General features: G+C 45.5%; 2 protein-coding genes across 7 annotated transcripts in view; one reads left to right on the top strand and one right to left on the bottom strand.

Moving 5' to 3' along the window:
- Positions 1-6,803: 6,803 nt before the first annotated feature.
- On the bottom strand, positions 6,804-10,649 carry CUNH15orf65 (chromosome unknown C15orf65 homolog). 2 transcript variants are annotated; one of them, XM_013116074.2, is made up of 2 exons: positions 10,351-10,649; positions 6,804-7,301 (listed from the first exon to the last, which is right to left on the bottom strand). In XM_013116074.2, the coding sequence occupies exons 1-2, from the start codon at positions 10,375-10,377 to the stop codon at positions 6,960-6,962; spliced, it is 369 nt and encodes a 122-aa protein (XP_012971528.1). In that variant the 5' UTR covers positions 10,378-10,649; the 3' UTR covers positions 6,804-6,959. The 2 variants fall into 2 exon arrangements, with proteins under 2 accessions (XP_012971528.1, XP_012971529.1); XM_013116075.3 differs by having other exon boundaries at positions 10,264-10,649.
- Positions 10,650-10,758: 109 nt separating this feature from the next.
- The window catches only part of Ccpg1 (cell cycle progression 1), a 34,069-nt gene continuing 28,710 nt past the window's right edge, over positions 10,759-16,117 (top strand). For 3 of the 5 annotated variants that reach the window (XM_013116080.3, XM_013116081.3, XM_021229381.2), the window contains exon 1: positions 10,759-10,896. The gene's annotated coding sequence lies outside the window, so the exon portion shown is untranslated. The remainder of the gene's footprint in view (positions 10,897-16,117) is intronic. The other 2 variants (XM_013116082.3, XM_021229379.2) reach the window with 2 other exon arrangements.

Consider the following 16,117-nt stretch of genomic DNA (forward strand, 5'->3'; position numbering starts at 1 on the left):
CCAAAAACCAAACAACTAAGCGGCAAGAGAGGTGGCTTAGTAGTTTTGCAGCTTTTTGCCAGGCGGTGGTGGCTCACAACTTTAGTCCCAGCACTTGGGAGGCAGAGGCAGGCAGATCTCTGTGAGTTCGAGGCCAGCCTGGTCTATAAGAGCTAGTCCAGGACAGTCTCCAAAGCCACAGAGGAACCCTGTCTCAAAAAACAAACAGAATGTTTGCAGCTTTTCAAGTTCAATTTCCAACTCTAATACTGGGTATCTCATAACCAGTTGGAACAATAGTTTCAGAGGATCTGATGCCTTCCTTTGTTTGGTCTCTCTTGAGCACAAACTCACTTGGTACACACACACAATAAAAATAAAAATAAATCTTAAAAATTAATCTCAACATAAGTTTAGACAAATTTAGTTTGCAGATTTTGTTGTTTTGAGACAGGGTCTTGGTTTGTAGCTCAGGCTGGCCTGAACTCATAGTGGTCCTGTTTCCATCTCACCGGTACTAGGATTACATCCTAGAGCCATGTGGGACATGGTGATACTCATCTCTTAGCTTTGGAGGCTGAGGCAGAAAGGTCCCACATAAGTTTGAGGCCAAGCCTGGGCAGTGTTGAGAGACTCTGTCTCAGAAACAAACAAGCAAAAACACCCAAAAGTGGGAAAAATGAAAGTAAAAAAGTGTATTGCTATATCTGACTAGTTTATTTATTTGTATTTATTTATTTTTTCGATACAGGGTTTCTTTGTGGCTTTGGAGCCTGTCCTGGACAGCTCTTGTAGACCAGGCTGGTCTCGAACACACAGAGATCTGCCTGCCTCTGCCTCCCCAGTGCTGGGAATAAAGGAGTGCACCACCACCACCCGGATATACCTGGTGGCTTTTTCTTGTCCTTGAAACACGGTCTCACTTTGCAGTCCAGATTGGCTTAGAACTCACTATATAAATGTAGGTTGGCCTCAAACTCATGGTGATCCCCCTGCCTCAGTCTCCTTAGTACTAAGCGCCCCCATGCCCAGCTTAGTTCACAGGTCTTGATTACTTGTGGCTCTAGAATCTTGCAACACTTCACTCCAAAAGTAGAATCTGCTGGTATGATAAAGTGAGTGAGGGACCTTGGCCGATTCCGCTGCAGGCGAGGGTGACAGAGCCAGGGGACAAACATGCCAGGCAGACAGCTTAGTGAGAAGTTTTATTAGAAAGGGGAGGGGGGCCGGGCAGTGGTGGCGTACGCCTTTAATCCCAGCACTCGGGAGGCAGAGGCAGGCAGATCTCTGTGAGTTCGAGGCTGGGCTGGACCGACAGCCTCGAAAACAATACAGAGAAACCCTGTCTCGTAAAACCAAAAAAAAAAAAAAAAGGGGGGGGAGGGGGAAGGAAAGAGAAAAGAGGTAAAGAGACAGAAAGAGGAACAGCAGGAAAGACAGAGAGAGCGTGAATGTAAAGGAGCAGGATCTTCCTTTTAAAGGGGTGCTTCCGACCTGGGCTGACCATGGTACTGCCTGAGTGCATTCTGTCAGGTGACAGGCAGGCCAGCTTAATGCCTGAGTCCTTACAATGGGCAGAGGGCTGGTTTGTAGAGAGAGAAATCTGAGAGACACAGAAACAAGAGGTAATTTTCCTTGAAAGGTGAGAACAGGGAGACAAAACGGAAACAACAGGTTCTTCACACCAGGTTACTTCCACTCCCTTGCTTTGTGGGCACTAAAATGAAGACTTCCAGATCACACCAGTGGAAAGTGGCAGGTTTGGGACCAGGTCTTTCCCTCCTGACTGGTCAGGTGAATTTTCGAGTGACTGCCCTGTAGGGAAAAGGGACCAGTCAAAGAAACACACCCTGAGCAGAGCCAAAGAAACACACTTTGGCCCTGCAACCAGAACTAAAGAAATGTACGTTGATCCTGAAACTGAAAAACCTCAATACCCCCAACCCCCTTTTGAGATTCTGAAGGTTGCCTCAGTGGAAAATTCCCCAAGGTCCCTTCCCCTAGACAGGGAACAAGGTCGAATTAAAAGGAACATCTGGTCCAGAGTGCTGATGCAGGACACCGGCAGGCTGTTAAGATAAGTTTAATCTTGACCTTGTGGTTTCTCCAGGAAGGATGAGTTATGCCCGCACTTCTTACAATATCCCTATTGCTTGCCCAGATCTGCACCTGCAGTGGCTCCGCTTTTTACAATACCCCTATTGCTTAGCTTGCCAAAATTATGTATATAAAAAGAAAACTGTCCTAAAGCCTGGGGCTCTCAGCTAGCTAAAGCGGCTGGAGTGCCTGCAGACGCCTGTGTAAACAATAAACCTCTTGCAGTTTGCATCCAACTGTCTGGTTATTGAGCTCGGGATATCACGAGGCATTCAGCCTGACAACTTCAGGTCTTTCAAAACCAGTGCCAAAGAAACATGCTTTGTCCCTGGAATCAGAGTCTGTGAAAGAAATACACCCTGGCCCTAAAATTAGAGCCAAAAGGCTAAAAAGGACCAGAGAAAGAAACACATTTTGGCCCTGAAACCAGAGCCAAATCGGACCCTAGCCTTGTGCAGAAAACTAACCAATCCTCAAGCAGAGCTCTAGTCAATGTGAGCTCAGCACTAAAATCTGATCAATCCCCACCCTGAAAGCCCTATATAAACCCTGTGTCTGTTCAGCTTATGGTTGTTAGTGCTACCCGGCTGTCTTCTGCCACTCTGGCAGAGGGCAGCCACTCTCCTGGATTCTTCCCTCCCAATAAACCCCTTGGATGAGCTTTGGGTGAAGACCTTCTTTTGCTTCGGAGCAGAGGCAACCCTAGGCAGAGCAGTGCGAGCAGGGCTGTAACACTTTTTCCGGGGAAACCTTCCCCTGGTAGAGTGGAGTTGTTACACTCGGTACTCCACTCCCGGGAGCAGAGCTGAACTGTAGCAAATTCCCCCAGGAAACCTTCTCCTGCCAGAGCAAAACTGCTACACTGGGCGAACATCCCCAGCTGGAAGAGCCTGTCCTGCTGGAGCAGAGCAGATATACTGGGGAAGCCTTTCCCTGAGGCAAGGCTGTAAGCTGCTATGCTTACTGCAACCTGTGGTAGTCCTTGGCTCCCGAGCTCCAGGATACCTTTCCACCTGAGCTGTGTAACACTCAGTATTCTGTGGCTCCCGAGCTCCAGGATACCTGTCCCACCCGATCCGTCCAAAATGCCTGCACACCCAGTGAAGTTTTGGCACAGGAGCTCTGCTTTGATTTTCAGTCTGGCCTGTTGGGTTCTACAACAGAAACAGCCCACAGCAGAGGCCTCCTATAATTCTGTCTTCTTTCTTAGTCTGAAGACAGGGCCTTCACAGGACCTCCTGTATGCTAAGCAAGTGCCCTGTGACCAGGCTATGTCCCCAAGTCCCATCATTTTTCTGTAAAACTATATTATCCAAATATCAGTCATATTTCACAACACTATCTTGAGGAAAGCTTTTCTAGTAAAATTGTATTCTTGTATTGCCAAATAAGCCAGAGAATTAAAAAAATCCAGACAGCAAAGAGCGGATATTAGCCTAGCATGCCTGTCTGTTTGTTAGCAGCACTTTGCTATGAGCCTGGCCCATCTCCGGGAGCAAGTTCACACTAGCTGAGCTCAGGGGCCCCCGGTGGTGACCACTGTGAAAATCACAGGAGGGTTCTTGGCTTGGAGACCTTCCCACTCTGAGTTCTTTCTTTAATGAGTGTGTGTTCCCTCTGCTGTGAAAGGACAGCCCCCCCAGAAGACTGTGCTTTTGTATTTAGCCCTACATGTCTGGGTGCACAGAGACTAAATATGAAGCTGGATGTGGCTGTGCACACTTGGAATCCAGCCACCTGGGAGTATGAGGCAGGTGGATTGCCATGAGTGCAGAACAGCCTGGGCTACAGCTGACCCTACCTCAAATGAGAGGGGTTGGGGACAGAGATGGAGAGGCTGACTAAAGATTAAAATGTAATCACTGACTCCCTCCTAGTAAAACTCCGTCTCCAAACCTAGACTAACTTATCTGACTTTCCCATAAATCCAGAAGATCAGGGCTAAAAATCATAATGAATCTAGACCCAAACTGACATGCCACTCAGACCTTATCACAGGTGAGGAAGCGGCCACATTGCCCAAGAGGCTACTTTCAATATGTGTGCTCATGGATTGCCTCTGCTTTAATCAGTTTAGGTTTTTTGGGGGGGGGGATTGTTGGTGATTACCAGTGCAAGGAGTAAGACATAGGGCTTCATGCATGCTAGGCAGGCTGTAGGGACTCAGGTATTTTACCAACTCCGCCCCCTGACGACCAATGGAGGCACGCATAGTGACACGCCCACTTGTCTCAGGACTCAGTGCGCCTGTACAACATCCCCTTTATAAGCCACCACTCACCCCTCCCTCTCTCTCAGCTCTGCACGGGTTGGTTATCCTTCACCCCCCTTTTCCTTCCCTGTCCACCAATAAAACTCCACATGGGAATGTTGACTCATGGTTTGTGTCTCGTTTCTGGGTAAACCTAGACATTTTAACGACACAGGCATCCTACAGCTGAGTCACACCCTCAGCCTCTGACTTATGCTTACATAAAATAAGTATTTTGCTATTATGTTACCAGTTATTTTACTCTATATTGTTTTACAGAGAAAATAACTCTGAAGGGGCTGGAGAGATGGCTTAGCAGTTAAGTGCACTAGGTGTTCAAACATTCCAGAGACCCTGAGTTCAATTCCCATCAACCACATGGTGATTCACAATCACTTATAATGGGATCTAGGGCCCTCTTCTGGCATGCAGGCATACATGCAGGCAGAACACTATGTATATAATAAATCTTAAAAAAAAGAATTTTGGAGATGATGAGTGGAGTTTTGGTTGTTTTATTTTGTATTTGTGTGTGTGTAATGGATGTATATGTCCATTCATATATATGCATTTATATGTGTACCTGTATGTGGAAGCCACAAGTGGATATTGAGTGTTGGCTTCACGAGCTCTCTGCCTTATTTTTTGAAACAGGATATCTCATTAACCTGGAGTTCACTGATTTGCCTAGATAGACTAGCAGGGGATCATCACTCTGCCCACTGCCCATGCCCCAGTGGCTTACAGGCTTTTGCATGGATTCTGGTGATTGAAACTCAGGTCCTCCTGCGTGTCTTTGTGTATCTCTCTCTCTGTGTGTGTGTGTGTGTGTGTGTGTGTGTGTGTGTGTGTGTGTGTACACGTACACATAGGTACACTCAAGAGCAACCCAGGGTGGGTATGGAGGTCAAAAGACAGCTCGTAGGAGCCAGCTCTCCCCTTTCACTTGTAGGTGAGAGCACCGTACTTGATGAATCATCTCACTGGCCCATCTGTACTCATTTTGTGGGGCTAGCTTGGTAGAAGCTATGTATCCCAGGCTGGTCTTGAATTAATGGAAACCTTCCTGCCTCAAGTAAGGGGATTAGGGTTTTGGTGTGGGCCACCAAGTCCAGCTAAATGTTGATATACAGTATTTGTTATGTTTGACTTTTTGAGATAGGGCCTCACTCTGTAGTCCTGGCTGGTTAGGAACTCAGCTGGTAACACAGCTGGCCACAAATTTTCAACCCTCTTGCCTCAGGAGAATGCTGGTTTTGTGTGAGCCACTAGCTTCTATGTTCCTTTGTTTTAGTAAGTACACTTAGTAGCAAGTGCTATGATGAAAATCCCTTGCAGCTTAGTGGGGTCCACGTATTTTGGGCTTGCTAGCCAAGCACTCAGACCTACTAGGCCAAACACTCAGCCTGAGATAGTTTATTACTGAGCCCAATAGGAGTGATCATAGCTCAAAAACAATGATTCAGGTGGCCCCTAATAATATGCTCCAATGTGAAAATAGTTTGATGAAGTGTTTAGTTACTAAACAAAAAATAAATCTTGAAAAACCAAAAAACAAAACAAAACAAAAAACCCAAAATCCCCCCAAAAGTCACAAGTCTAGGTATTTTTCAGTACATTGGTGGGAATGGGCAGGTCACAATAAATCAAAACTATTGCAAATGTTAGTTGCTTAGTTGTTGGAAGCCAATGGTCAAAATGCATTCCAAAGGTTCTACCTCATAATCATAGGATGCCATGTCAGATACAGAGCTGGGATGAATGGCCAAGTAGGGGACTAGAGACAGCCCCCAAGATTGTTTCTAGATCTTAACACTCCAACTCAACCAACAGTTTTTGTTTGCTTGTTTTGTTTTTCCAGACAGGGTTTCTCTGTGGCTTTGGAGGCTGTCCTGGAACTAGCTCTTGTAGACCAGGCTGGTCTGGAACTCACAGAGATCCACCTGCCTCTGCCTCCTGAGTGCTGGGATTAAAGGCATGTGCCACCAACGCTCGGGGCTTTGAGCACTTTTTAAGATTCATTATTTTTATTTCTTTTTTTTTTTTTGAGACAGGGTTTCTCTGTATTGTTATGGAGGCTGTCCTGGAACTCTCTCTGTAGACCAGGCTGGCTTCGAACTCACAGAGATCCACCTGCCTCTGCCTCCCAAGTGCTGGGATTAAAGGCTTGTGCCACCAACGCTCAGAAAGATTTATTATTTATAATTGTGTATGTTAGTAGTACTGGTGAGAGATGATGGCGCCAGAGACCAGAGGCATGGGATTCCTGGGGAGCTGGAGTTACAGGGGCTGTCCCTTCCCCTTCTCAAATGGTGCTGGGGACCAAACAAGAGCAGCCTGGGCTCTTAACTGCTGAGTCATCCTTCTTGCCTTGAACAGTGTGTGGCAGGGCATGGTGGTTTACTACATAGAGAGTTCTAGGCTAGCTGGCTGCATGGTGAGACCCTTTTTCTAATATAAAGTCACTGTCAATAAGTTATCAGTTAGAATTTTTATTTCTTATAAGTATTTTGGAACATGTATTTATATATTTTTTATTAAAATCCTTTCATGTTCAAAAATTAGGCATTCTAGACTTAAAAACGAACATTGTCTAGCACATTTTATCTTCAGTTGTCAGGAAGACGTATTTTCAGAGAGTGTGTTGAAAGTTAGGAAAATCAATGGTCCTGGTTCTGTCGGGGCCCGTATTTAGGCTGTTGTTTTGATAAAACCCAGTTGCTCTGATGTGATTTGAGAACACTTGTTCTCTTGGAATGTACTTGCAGGGAAGGAACTGGGGCCTGGGTGAGAACGCACCATACTGGCTGGAATTGGTTTTGTACATGATCATCTGTGGTTTAGACAGTGAGGTGTTTGTGTTGAGTGTCTTGGGGTTCAACATACAGGAGAACACAGGGTTGCCAGGGTTCACACATGGAGCCGATGGTTCAGGTTTCATTTCTTCATCTGAAGTCAAAGAACTTTTCTTATCCTAAAAGGCACATAAAATCATCCTGTCACTCAGGAACAGGCTTAGACCTATCCCTCCCCCCCTTTTTTCATATCCTCTTTTCTTGGGTTGCTTGCTTGCTTCATTTTCTTTCTTTTTTTATTCTGAGACAGGATTTTATTATGTAGCTTTGGCTGGCCTGGAGCTCCCTATGTAGATCAGGCTGTTCTGAAACTCATATAGATCTGCCTGCCTTTCTAGTGCTGGGATTAAAATCTCGGGCTACCATACCTGACTCTCTCTTAGGGAAGGATCTCAGGTGGCCCAGTCTAGCCTAGAACTCCATGTGAAGCTGCAGATGTCCTTGAACTTTCTGACCATCTTGCCTTCAGCCTTCCAACCATCAGCATCATGTCATGGGCCATTACGTCTGGCTACATTTTACCTAATCTTTTAAACCCTTTGTCAGTGCAACTTAAAAAGCCCCCGATTACAGACTTGGCTGTGAAGCCACCTATTGAGGCCTCTGCCCTGAGCACCCCTGGCCTATCCAAATGTATGATGCTGTCCTTCCCTTTCATGGCTCTCCTCTTCTCTTAGTGTTTGTGCTGCAACTTACAAACCCTGAATTTGTTTCCTAGTAACTCCAGCCTTGTTTTATACTTAATGCCTGAATCTCTGTTTTCATCAGTCAAGAATCTTTCTTGCCCAGGAGATTTCTGGAGAGCACTCATGCTACTCTATCTGGTGGAGTGCCCGTGTCTACCACTGTGGCTTGATGCCCTCCCTATCGTTCCTGGTTCTTTGAAACACAGTCTTATTCTGTAGTCTAGACTGGCTTTGAACTCAAGAAACTTCTCCTGCCTCAGCCTCCTGAGTGCTGTCACTGCAGGCTTGTGCCACCATGCTTGGCTGTGAGACTCCTGTACTAGCTGCATTAACTTTTTGTTTGTTTATTTGTTTTTTATTTTTGGAGACAGGGTGTATCTGTGTAGCTTTGGAGCGTGTCCTGGAACTCACTCTGTATACCGGGCTGGTTTCGAACCCATAGAGATCTGCCTTCATCTACCTCCCGAGTGCTTGGCTGGGATTAAAGGCATGCACCACCACTGTATGGCATGGCCTAACTTTTTTTTTTTGAGACAAGGTTTCTCTGTATTGTTTTGGAGGCTGTCCTGGAACTCTCACTGTAGACCAGGCTGGCCTGCCTCTGCCTCCGGAGTGCTGGGACTAAAGGCATGCACCACCAACACCCGGCTTGGCCTAACATTTTTTATTTGATAAACCTACACAGTTAAAAATTAGGCAGTAGCAAGTGTGGTTACTACTGTGAACTAATGTTCTCTAAAGAGGAACAGGGCTTACAGAGTTAGCCACCATTCCTGGCTGCTTTCCTTATTTTAATGATAATGATAAGGCAGAGTTGGCTCTGTTGTGGCACACCCACACACTTTAATCCCAGCACCTGGGAGGCAGAGGCAGGCAGATCTCTGAGTTCAAGGCTAGCCTGGTCTACAAAGCAAGTTCCAGACAGCTAAGGAAGGCTACATAGAGTGAAACCTGTCCTGAAAAACAAAAACAAAAATTTAGGGGCTGAAGATGTGGCTTAGTTAGTAGGGTGCTTGCCTAACAAACATATGAAGAGGTCCTGGGCTCGTGTGCCACCTGAACTGGGCATGGGGGCTCACACATGTAATCCCACAGAGGATCAGAACGGTCATCTGAAGTTACAAAGGGAGACAAAGGTCATCCTGGGATACAGGAAGCTCTGTCTCAGAAAAAATATAGAAATTGGAATACTAAAAGAGTGTGGTGTAAGACAGAAACTTCCATCTAGATGTGACCCACTTAAAAATGACTAAAAACACCAACAAAACCCAAACCACAGATTTTGGGCTCACTTGAAGAAAAACTCAAGATAAACATTAAAATGCTGAATAAATGGATTTTTTAAAGAAAGGTCCCATTAATTACTTGGCCCCAAACTGCTGGCAGTTCTGCTGCTTTAGCCTCCACAGTGCTGGGATTCTAGGTCCGGGCCACCGTGCTTACTCATCCCATGGACGTTCTTTGGTTATTCCTATCCACTTCAGTTAGTGAGGAGTCCAGTTCTCATCGAATCACCTGTGCTGCTACTGACACTAAGACTTAATCACCTTCAGCTCCAGATGTGGTCATCTTTTAGCAGTCACTTCAAATAATGCAAATCACATCAGGGGACGATGCTATCTACTTCCGTCTTTTAGATCTCCATTGCAACTGGAGATGCTTATAGGTAAGCAAGTAACTACCGCTTTACCCCAGACACTGTAAAAGCAGCTTTGCTATTTGACTTTTAGCCTCTAGGAGTTCTAAGAGCAGGGTGTGTGGCATAGGCCTGTAATGGATACTTGGGAAGTAGAGGCAAAAGGTTGTCAGCTACACAGAGAATGTGAGGTCAGTCTGAAATACTCTGAGAAGCTCTGTCTTAAAAGAAACCTCCACCCAAAACTCCTCTCTCACCCAAACAAAAACAAGGGGTCAGGATATACCCCCTTGGAGGGTGCTTTCCTAATTTGTGTGAGGCTTGAGGTTCAGTTCCTGGTTACAGCAACACAAAAAGCAGGTCTACTTGTGAAACCAGTTTTTGCCTAACATCAGCTACTCGAATGGCTTCCTTTATTATTTACTCATTAGCTAGGTAAGGGACAGAGGAAAGTTAGCGATCCTCTGGTGGAGTGCACAGCGTCCCCCCTCCCCGATCCTTTTAAACAAGGCATACTACAGATGACATCAAAATGAAGGTACTAGGGCTGGAAAGTGTAGCCCTGCAGTAAAGCGGTTGCCTACCATTCACAAGGCCCTGGATGAGATCCCCACGAGTGCAAACATAAACAAAATAAAAACCATCCAGGTCAAAACCATCACCAGTTTGTCCTGAGGCGCCGCCTTTACACCTTCAGGGCAATAATTACTTAGTGGATCATGCATTTACACTTGTAAATGTAAAAGTCTGGTGACTAACCAGGTGAGTGAGTGGGAGTAGATGGTGCCTCAAACACTGTCAAAGAATTTGACTTTCAAAGGCGTCTAGCCTTCCGCCCAAACCCACCAAGTCGCATTCGATCGGTATCTCCATCTTCTAAATCTTTTCCGCAAAAGCAGCTCTTTCCTGATGGCGAAAAATCTGACGAGGGCCCAGGGTCCGGTCTTCTCACTGGATCCACCGAAAGCAGCAGCAAGGACGAAGCCAGAACGATCCGTGTCGCATAAACTGCTAGATCTGGAGAGTGGGAGTGCGGGTGGAAATCCTGCCTTCCAGTGTAGCAGGCAATCTCCATGGCAACGGGTTGCAGGCGTGGGAGCCCGGATGTTGTGGGGATCCGCGGTCGCCCCGCCCAGCTTCCGGCAGCCTCAGGGCGGCGGGCCGCACGGGTCTTCGGGAGTCGTAGTTCTTTCTCCCCGCCGAGGGCCGGCGGGAGGCCTAGGAGGAACTACAAGTCTCGGCATGCCCCGCGGCGCCGCGCCAGCCGCCGCTTCCCGGTTGCGGACGCCCGCGAGCAGGTTGTTGTTTTTATGAGGCGTCACTGGCGTCTGGAGCCCGGACTCCGCCACGGTGACAGTCGGTGCGGTCAGGCGGAGGAGGCGCTTCCTTCAGGTAGGCCCCCAGGGCGCAGGTCGGGAGGATGGGACGGCCGCGGATTGCAGCTCGTGCCTTCGGGCGCGGCGCCGGGAGGCTGTCTTTTGGCTGTCGTCTGGGTCCTCGCGCTTGGGCAACCTCGGGTGGAGGGCGCGACCTGGCGGGCGTGAGGCGCGGGCTCGCGGGATGCGACCCCCGCGAGCTCCGAGCTGGTCGCCCTGGGATTCGGGTGCGGCAGCATCCATATGCTGAGATGCCGCGTGCGTCACCCTGTGGCCGCTCTGAGGTCCCGGGTGTCAGAAATAGAAAAGTGCCAGCTTGCAGCCCAGAGATGCGCTTCTACTCTTTCCCGAAGCCGTCCTGCTCCTCTGCCCCCCCCTCCGCTTTCATCTTCTTCCCCTTGGGGCCTCCCCAGAGTTGGTCAGGCTCTCGGGGGCTTGTCCTCATTAACAGCTGTGCATATGCAGGACGCGTTTACCTTTCATTTGTCCCAACTTTGCCAGGGGCAGCGCTGGAGTTGTAGATCCCTAGCTGGTTAGGGCATTTTATTGAGGGGTGAAATGTGCACCGCCCTCCCCCACGTTTGCTTTCTTAACCCAATGGAGTTGCTTGTACCCAGAATGGGCAACCAATTAATTACTGTCAATTAGTGCTTTGCGTTTTCCAGCAAGGTCACGTAATTCTTGAAATGTCAGCATTAACTCTTCAGTCTTAAAGTCACAATCTCTCCACCTCCCCCATTGTTTTTTTGAGATAGGGTTTCTTTGTAGACTTGACTGACTTAGAACTCGTTCTGTAGGCCAGGGTGGCCTTGAATTCGGAGATAGGTTGCCTCTGACACCTGAGTTCAGGACTAAAGGTGTGTGCCACCACCACCCAGCTTTAAGATCCCAGTTTTCATAGACCTCAGATTTCTCATGGGAGTGTTTATTATGTATAGCTGGTTTGAATAGTTTACTACTCCAACAAGCTCAAGTCAGGGGAGGTTTGAGGTGAGTTAATGCTTGGAAGTGTTTTTGTTTTTTTGTGTTTTTTTTTTCCTTGCCATTTAGCTCTGGCTGTCCTGATATTACTTATAGCTCATGTATAAGAGAACCTGGGAGTTCTCTTGCCTAAGATAGCTGGTTTGAATAGTTTACTACTCCAACAAGCTCAAGTCAGGGGAGGTTTGAGGTGAGTTAATGCTTGGAAGTGTTTTTGTTTTTTTGTGTTTTTTTTTTCCTTGCCATTTAGCTCTGGCTGTCCTGATATTACTTATAGCTCATGTATAAGAGAACCTGGGAGTTCTCTTGCCTAAGCTTGCTAAGCACTGTGATCATAGTTGAGTCCCACCAAGCCCTGCTGTAAAGCCTGTTTTAACCCCATTACACTAAAGTTGGACTTCGAGTCAAGGGTGGCACCCCAGACATTTGAAATATGAAGCAGGAGGATGTCATGTTTGGTTACAACCTGGGCAATATAGTGAGACCATATCCCAAATAAAAAGGTCTGGGAATGTGGATTTATTTATTTTACTGTACAGTGCTTGTTTAATGTATGTGAGACCCTGGGTTCAATCATCAGGATGAGCAAAAGTAAACCCTAGAATCTGTTTTGTGCTCTAAACCGAAGAACAAGCAATTCTATTTATATTGGAAATAGAGTCCAAGTGATATTTAGTTTGAAAGTTAATATCTAGCATGTGAAACTAAGCTATGTTTTTTCTGTATTTTCTGTAGCAGGGGAAATGCTACCATTTTTTTCCTATGGCATTTTTTTTTAAGATTTATTTTTGTGCCAGGCATTGGTGGTGCTTGCCTTTATGCCTAGAACTCGGAGGCAGAGGCAGGCAAATCTCTTGAGTTTGGAGGCAAGCCTGGTCTACAGAGTTAGTTCCAGCTAACACAGAGAAACTCTGTCCCCAAAACAAAATAAAACAAAAGATATTTTTGTGTATTTTGCCTGCAAGTTTGTAAGGGTAGCTTGTGCGTGCAATGCTAGGCCATCTGGTGTGAGTGTTGGGAACTGAACTTGTAACATTTGCTCTTAAGCATCTCTTCAGCCCTGGAATCTTTAAAGACTGTTTCATATAGCCCCGGCCAGCTAAAATTAGCCATGTAGCCTGGGGGTGTGGGAAGTCAAGACAAGTCTCTCTGTGTACTCCTTGGGTCCTGGAACTCACTCTGTAGACCACGCTGTCCTTGAACTCACAGAGATCTACCCCCCTCTGCCTTCAAGTGCTGGTATTAAGGTGTGTGTCACCATACCCATCTGTTTTGGGTTTTAGACAATGTTTTACTCTGTCCAAGGACTGGGGCTTGATGCAGTTTTCCTGCCTGAAACTCCTGAGTGCAGCTGTAAGCCAGCTTGAGCTCTTCATAAAATAAATTATCTGTGAAGCCTTTGTTGCTTTTTAGTCTGTCTTGGGAGCATTCCTCCACATTTCAGTTTCTTTTCAGTATCTTGTCTTTAGTTGTGTGTTTTGTGTCTTGTGGGTGTTGGGAATCAACCCCAGGTCCTCTGTAAGAAGAGTCAGTGCTTTTAACCACAGAACTCTCTCCAGCCTGTCTTGTGTTGGTTTAACTGTGAATAGGCTTTGGGTCTGTTCATAGGGTATAAGAAACATTTGTACTAGATTAATGTGACTGAGCTACCAAATTCCGCATCTTTATTGTCTAAGTGAAATTGTATTTTAAATATTTAATTTTATTTTAAATTATTTGAATATGAACTGTAAAATCCCACAAGTTGTTTGGAAAAATATCAAGAAGTTAGCCTTCCTGGCCGCCAATGCCCCTTCTCTAAAGGTCTTTACTCCTAGTAACAATCAAGTTTGACTGGATTAAGGCAGGTAAATAGGCTGGTTTCAGTAATTACCATTTGTCTTATGCAGTTAAACAGGACCAAACCACCTTCTAGTTTGAGTTCAGAGATGGAGGTTAGTCCTTAAGAATTGCATACAACTAATATATTTTGGAATTTTTTTTGTTTCATTTGAGTTTTTAGGAAGGGTATTAACTGTGTGAAAGCTGTTGAGTCCGTAGGAGTTGAGTCAGTAGGATTTTCTGTGGAATTCTGTAACATGAGTTGCAGGTTTTCCTCTTTGATTATATGATAATACAATCTGGTTTTCCTTCTTACTTGAATTCATTTTGCCACTGAGCATCAGAGAGCCTTGCAGAGGAAAACAGTGTTGAACAAGTAACTGAGCTCCCAAGTCTTTCCATTGATAAGTTGGAAGCAACAGCTGTGTGCATGCAAGGGGGATTTGTGAAGATGGTGTTGGATATGACAATGAAATCTAGATGATTGACAAATTTATCTCTTTATAACATTATTGACCTTTGAAAGTGACATGTGAGGGCTGGAGAGAGATGGCTCAGTGGTTAAGAGCACTGACTGCTCTTCCAGAGGGCCCAGGTTCAACTCCAAGCTTCCACATATCAGCTCACAGTTGTCTGTAGTTCCAGTTCCAGGGGATCTGACACCTTCACACCAATGCACATAGAATAAAGTTAATAAATGAAAAAAAAAGTGACATGTGAAACTTAGCCTACATTAGTAGTTGGATGACAATGCCATGCATATGTTTCCGTGCAGGGCTTCATTTGTCCTCTTGGTAGAGCTGGGTAGGCAGCATGTCATAGTGTGATGGCATGCTTCCCTTCCTCACTGTGACTTTGCTCTTCTGTACTAAAAGACCTGGGGTTGTAAAACAGTTCCTCTGTGGCTGGGGCCTTCATGTTTGTCTTGTTCCCACATTTAGAAGTGTTAGAGGTCCTTAGTTTGGTTTCATAGGAAGTGGCTTCTTTGTAATGTTGCCCACCCTGGTGAGCAGCAAGACTACACTGAGTCCGAAATCCTCCAGATGTGAGAACCCTGGGTGGGATGGGGATGCCTCCTCCTGGGAAAGTCAGCTATTGCCATTGGCATCAGATTCTGAGGTTGACCTCAGTAGGCTGACATAGAGCATTAATGTAAAGCAGTGTTTAGGAATTTCTAAGTTCTCCGGGAGGTGGTAGCTCACGCCTTCAATCCCAGCACTCGGGAGGCAGAGGCAGGTGGATTTCTGTGAGTTCAAAGCCAGCCTGGTCTACAAGAGCTAGTTCCAGGACAGCCTCCAAAGCAACAGAGAAACCCTGTCTCAAAAAACAAAACAAAACAAAAACCCAAAAACAAAAAACCTAAAAACAGAAGTTTCTAAGTTCATTTGAAAGGCTGTATCAGAGAGATACAGGTATGTGAATGTAAATAGTTGTGTAAATGTATTGTGGATGTCATAGGACAGATCAGGTGTATCCTCATCTTGCACTAGTGCTACCAGATGACAGTGGATGCTTTTCTCCCCTGTAATAAGATAGGGACACCAACAAATGACAACAAGAATGCATATATAAAATCCTTGTATATTAGCTTTTCTTTCCAAACAGAGAAACTAAGAAAATTAATTTTTTTTTAAATTTTGATTACTTAGAACTAAAAAAAGTGTGTGTGTGTGTGTGTGTGTGTGTGTGTGAGAGAGAGAGAGAGAGAGAGAGAGAGAACACTATTGAGATAGGAAACAAAGTCAGAACCAGATTTGTAAAACGATGAAGCGATGAAGCCATCTCTGGACTCAGTGCTGTGTAGCCTGTCCATCTTAGGTATTTGTTAACTTAAAAGGGGAGGGGAGTATTTTTTTATTTTTATTTTTACTGTGTGTGTTCCTGTGTCTGGGTATGTGTAGGGTGAATTTAGGTACCCATGGTGTTAGATCTCCCAAAAACTAGAGCACCAGCATTTTTTTTTTTGGTGAGTGCTGAGTACTGAATTTGGGACCTGAAAGAAAAGTACTGAGCAGTCTCTCCAGCCTCATTTATTAGTGCTTTTGGGTTTTTTCAAAATTGAGCTGTAACAAAGCTGAACAGTCAGGCTGATTTTTAACCCTGTAAATAGCTAATGAAAGGAGGACCTCTCTCCTATGGGTATCTTAATTTCCTCTCAGTGTTTGAATCGTTCTCAAGTTTTAAAAGAAACTTGTGGCTTTAGTGAGGCAAAAGGACTGTTTACTTCAGGTACCTGAGAGTAGGTTTGGCTTCCTGATTTGCTGGGTTGCATCATAAAAGGGAACTTACAAAGTAATGGCGTGTTGCCTCACTTCTCTTGCAGAATCGATGTTCTAGATGCATTTAGTGTATGTAGCAGTAGTATATGGATGGAGTGAATTTATTCCTCTGTATATTTTAAAAATATTTTAATTGATTTTGTTTTTAGAGATAGA

The sequence above is a fragment of the Mesocricetus auratus genome, unplaced genomic scaffold (genome assembly GCF_017639785.1).
Source record: "Mesocricetus auratus isolate SY011 unplaced genomic scaffold, BCM_Maur_2.0 Super-Scaffold_100691, whole genome shotgun sequence".
In the NCBI taxonomy this organism is placed as follows: domain Eukaryota; kingdom Metazoa; phylum Chordata; class Mammalia; order Rodentia; family Cricetidae; genus Mesocricetus; species Mesocricetus auratus.

Bases quoted from the DNA above. Each gene is read 5' to 3' on its own strand.
- CUNH15orf65 (XM_013116074.2), bottom strand. From the start codon at position 10,377: ATGGAGATACCGATCGAATGCGACTTG. The intron at 7,302-10,350 runs GTGGGTTTGGGC...TGTGCCTTTTAG, and splicing joins TACCGATCGAATGCGACTTG to GATAAGAAAAGTTCTTTGAC.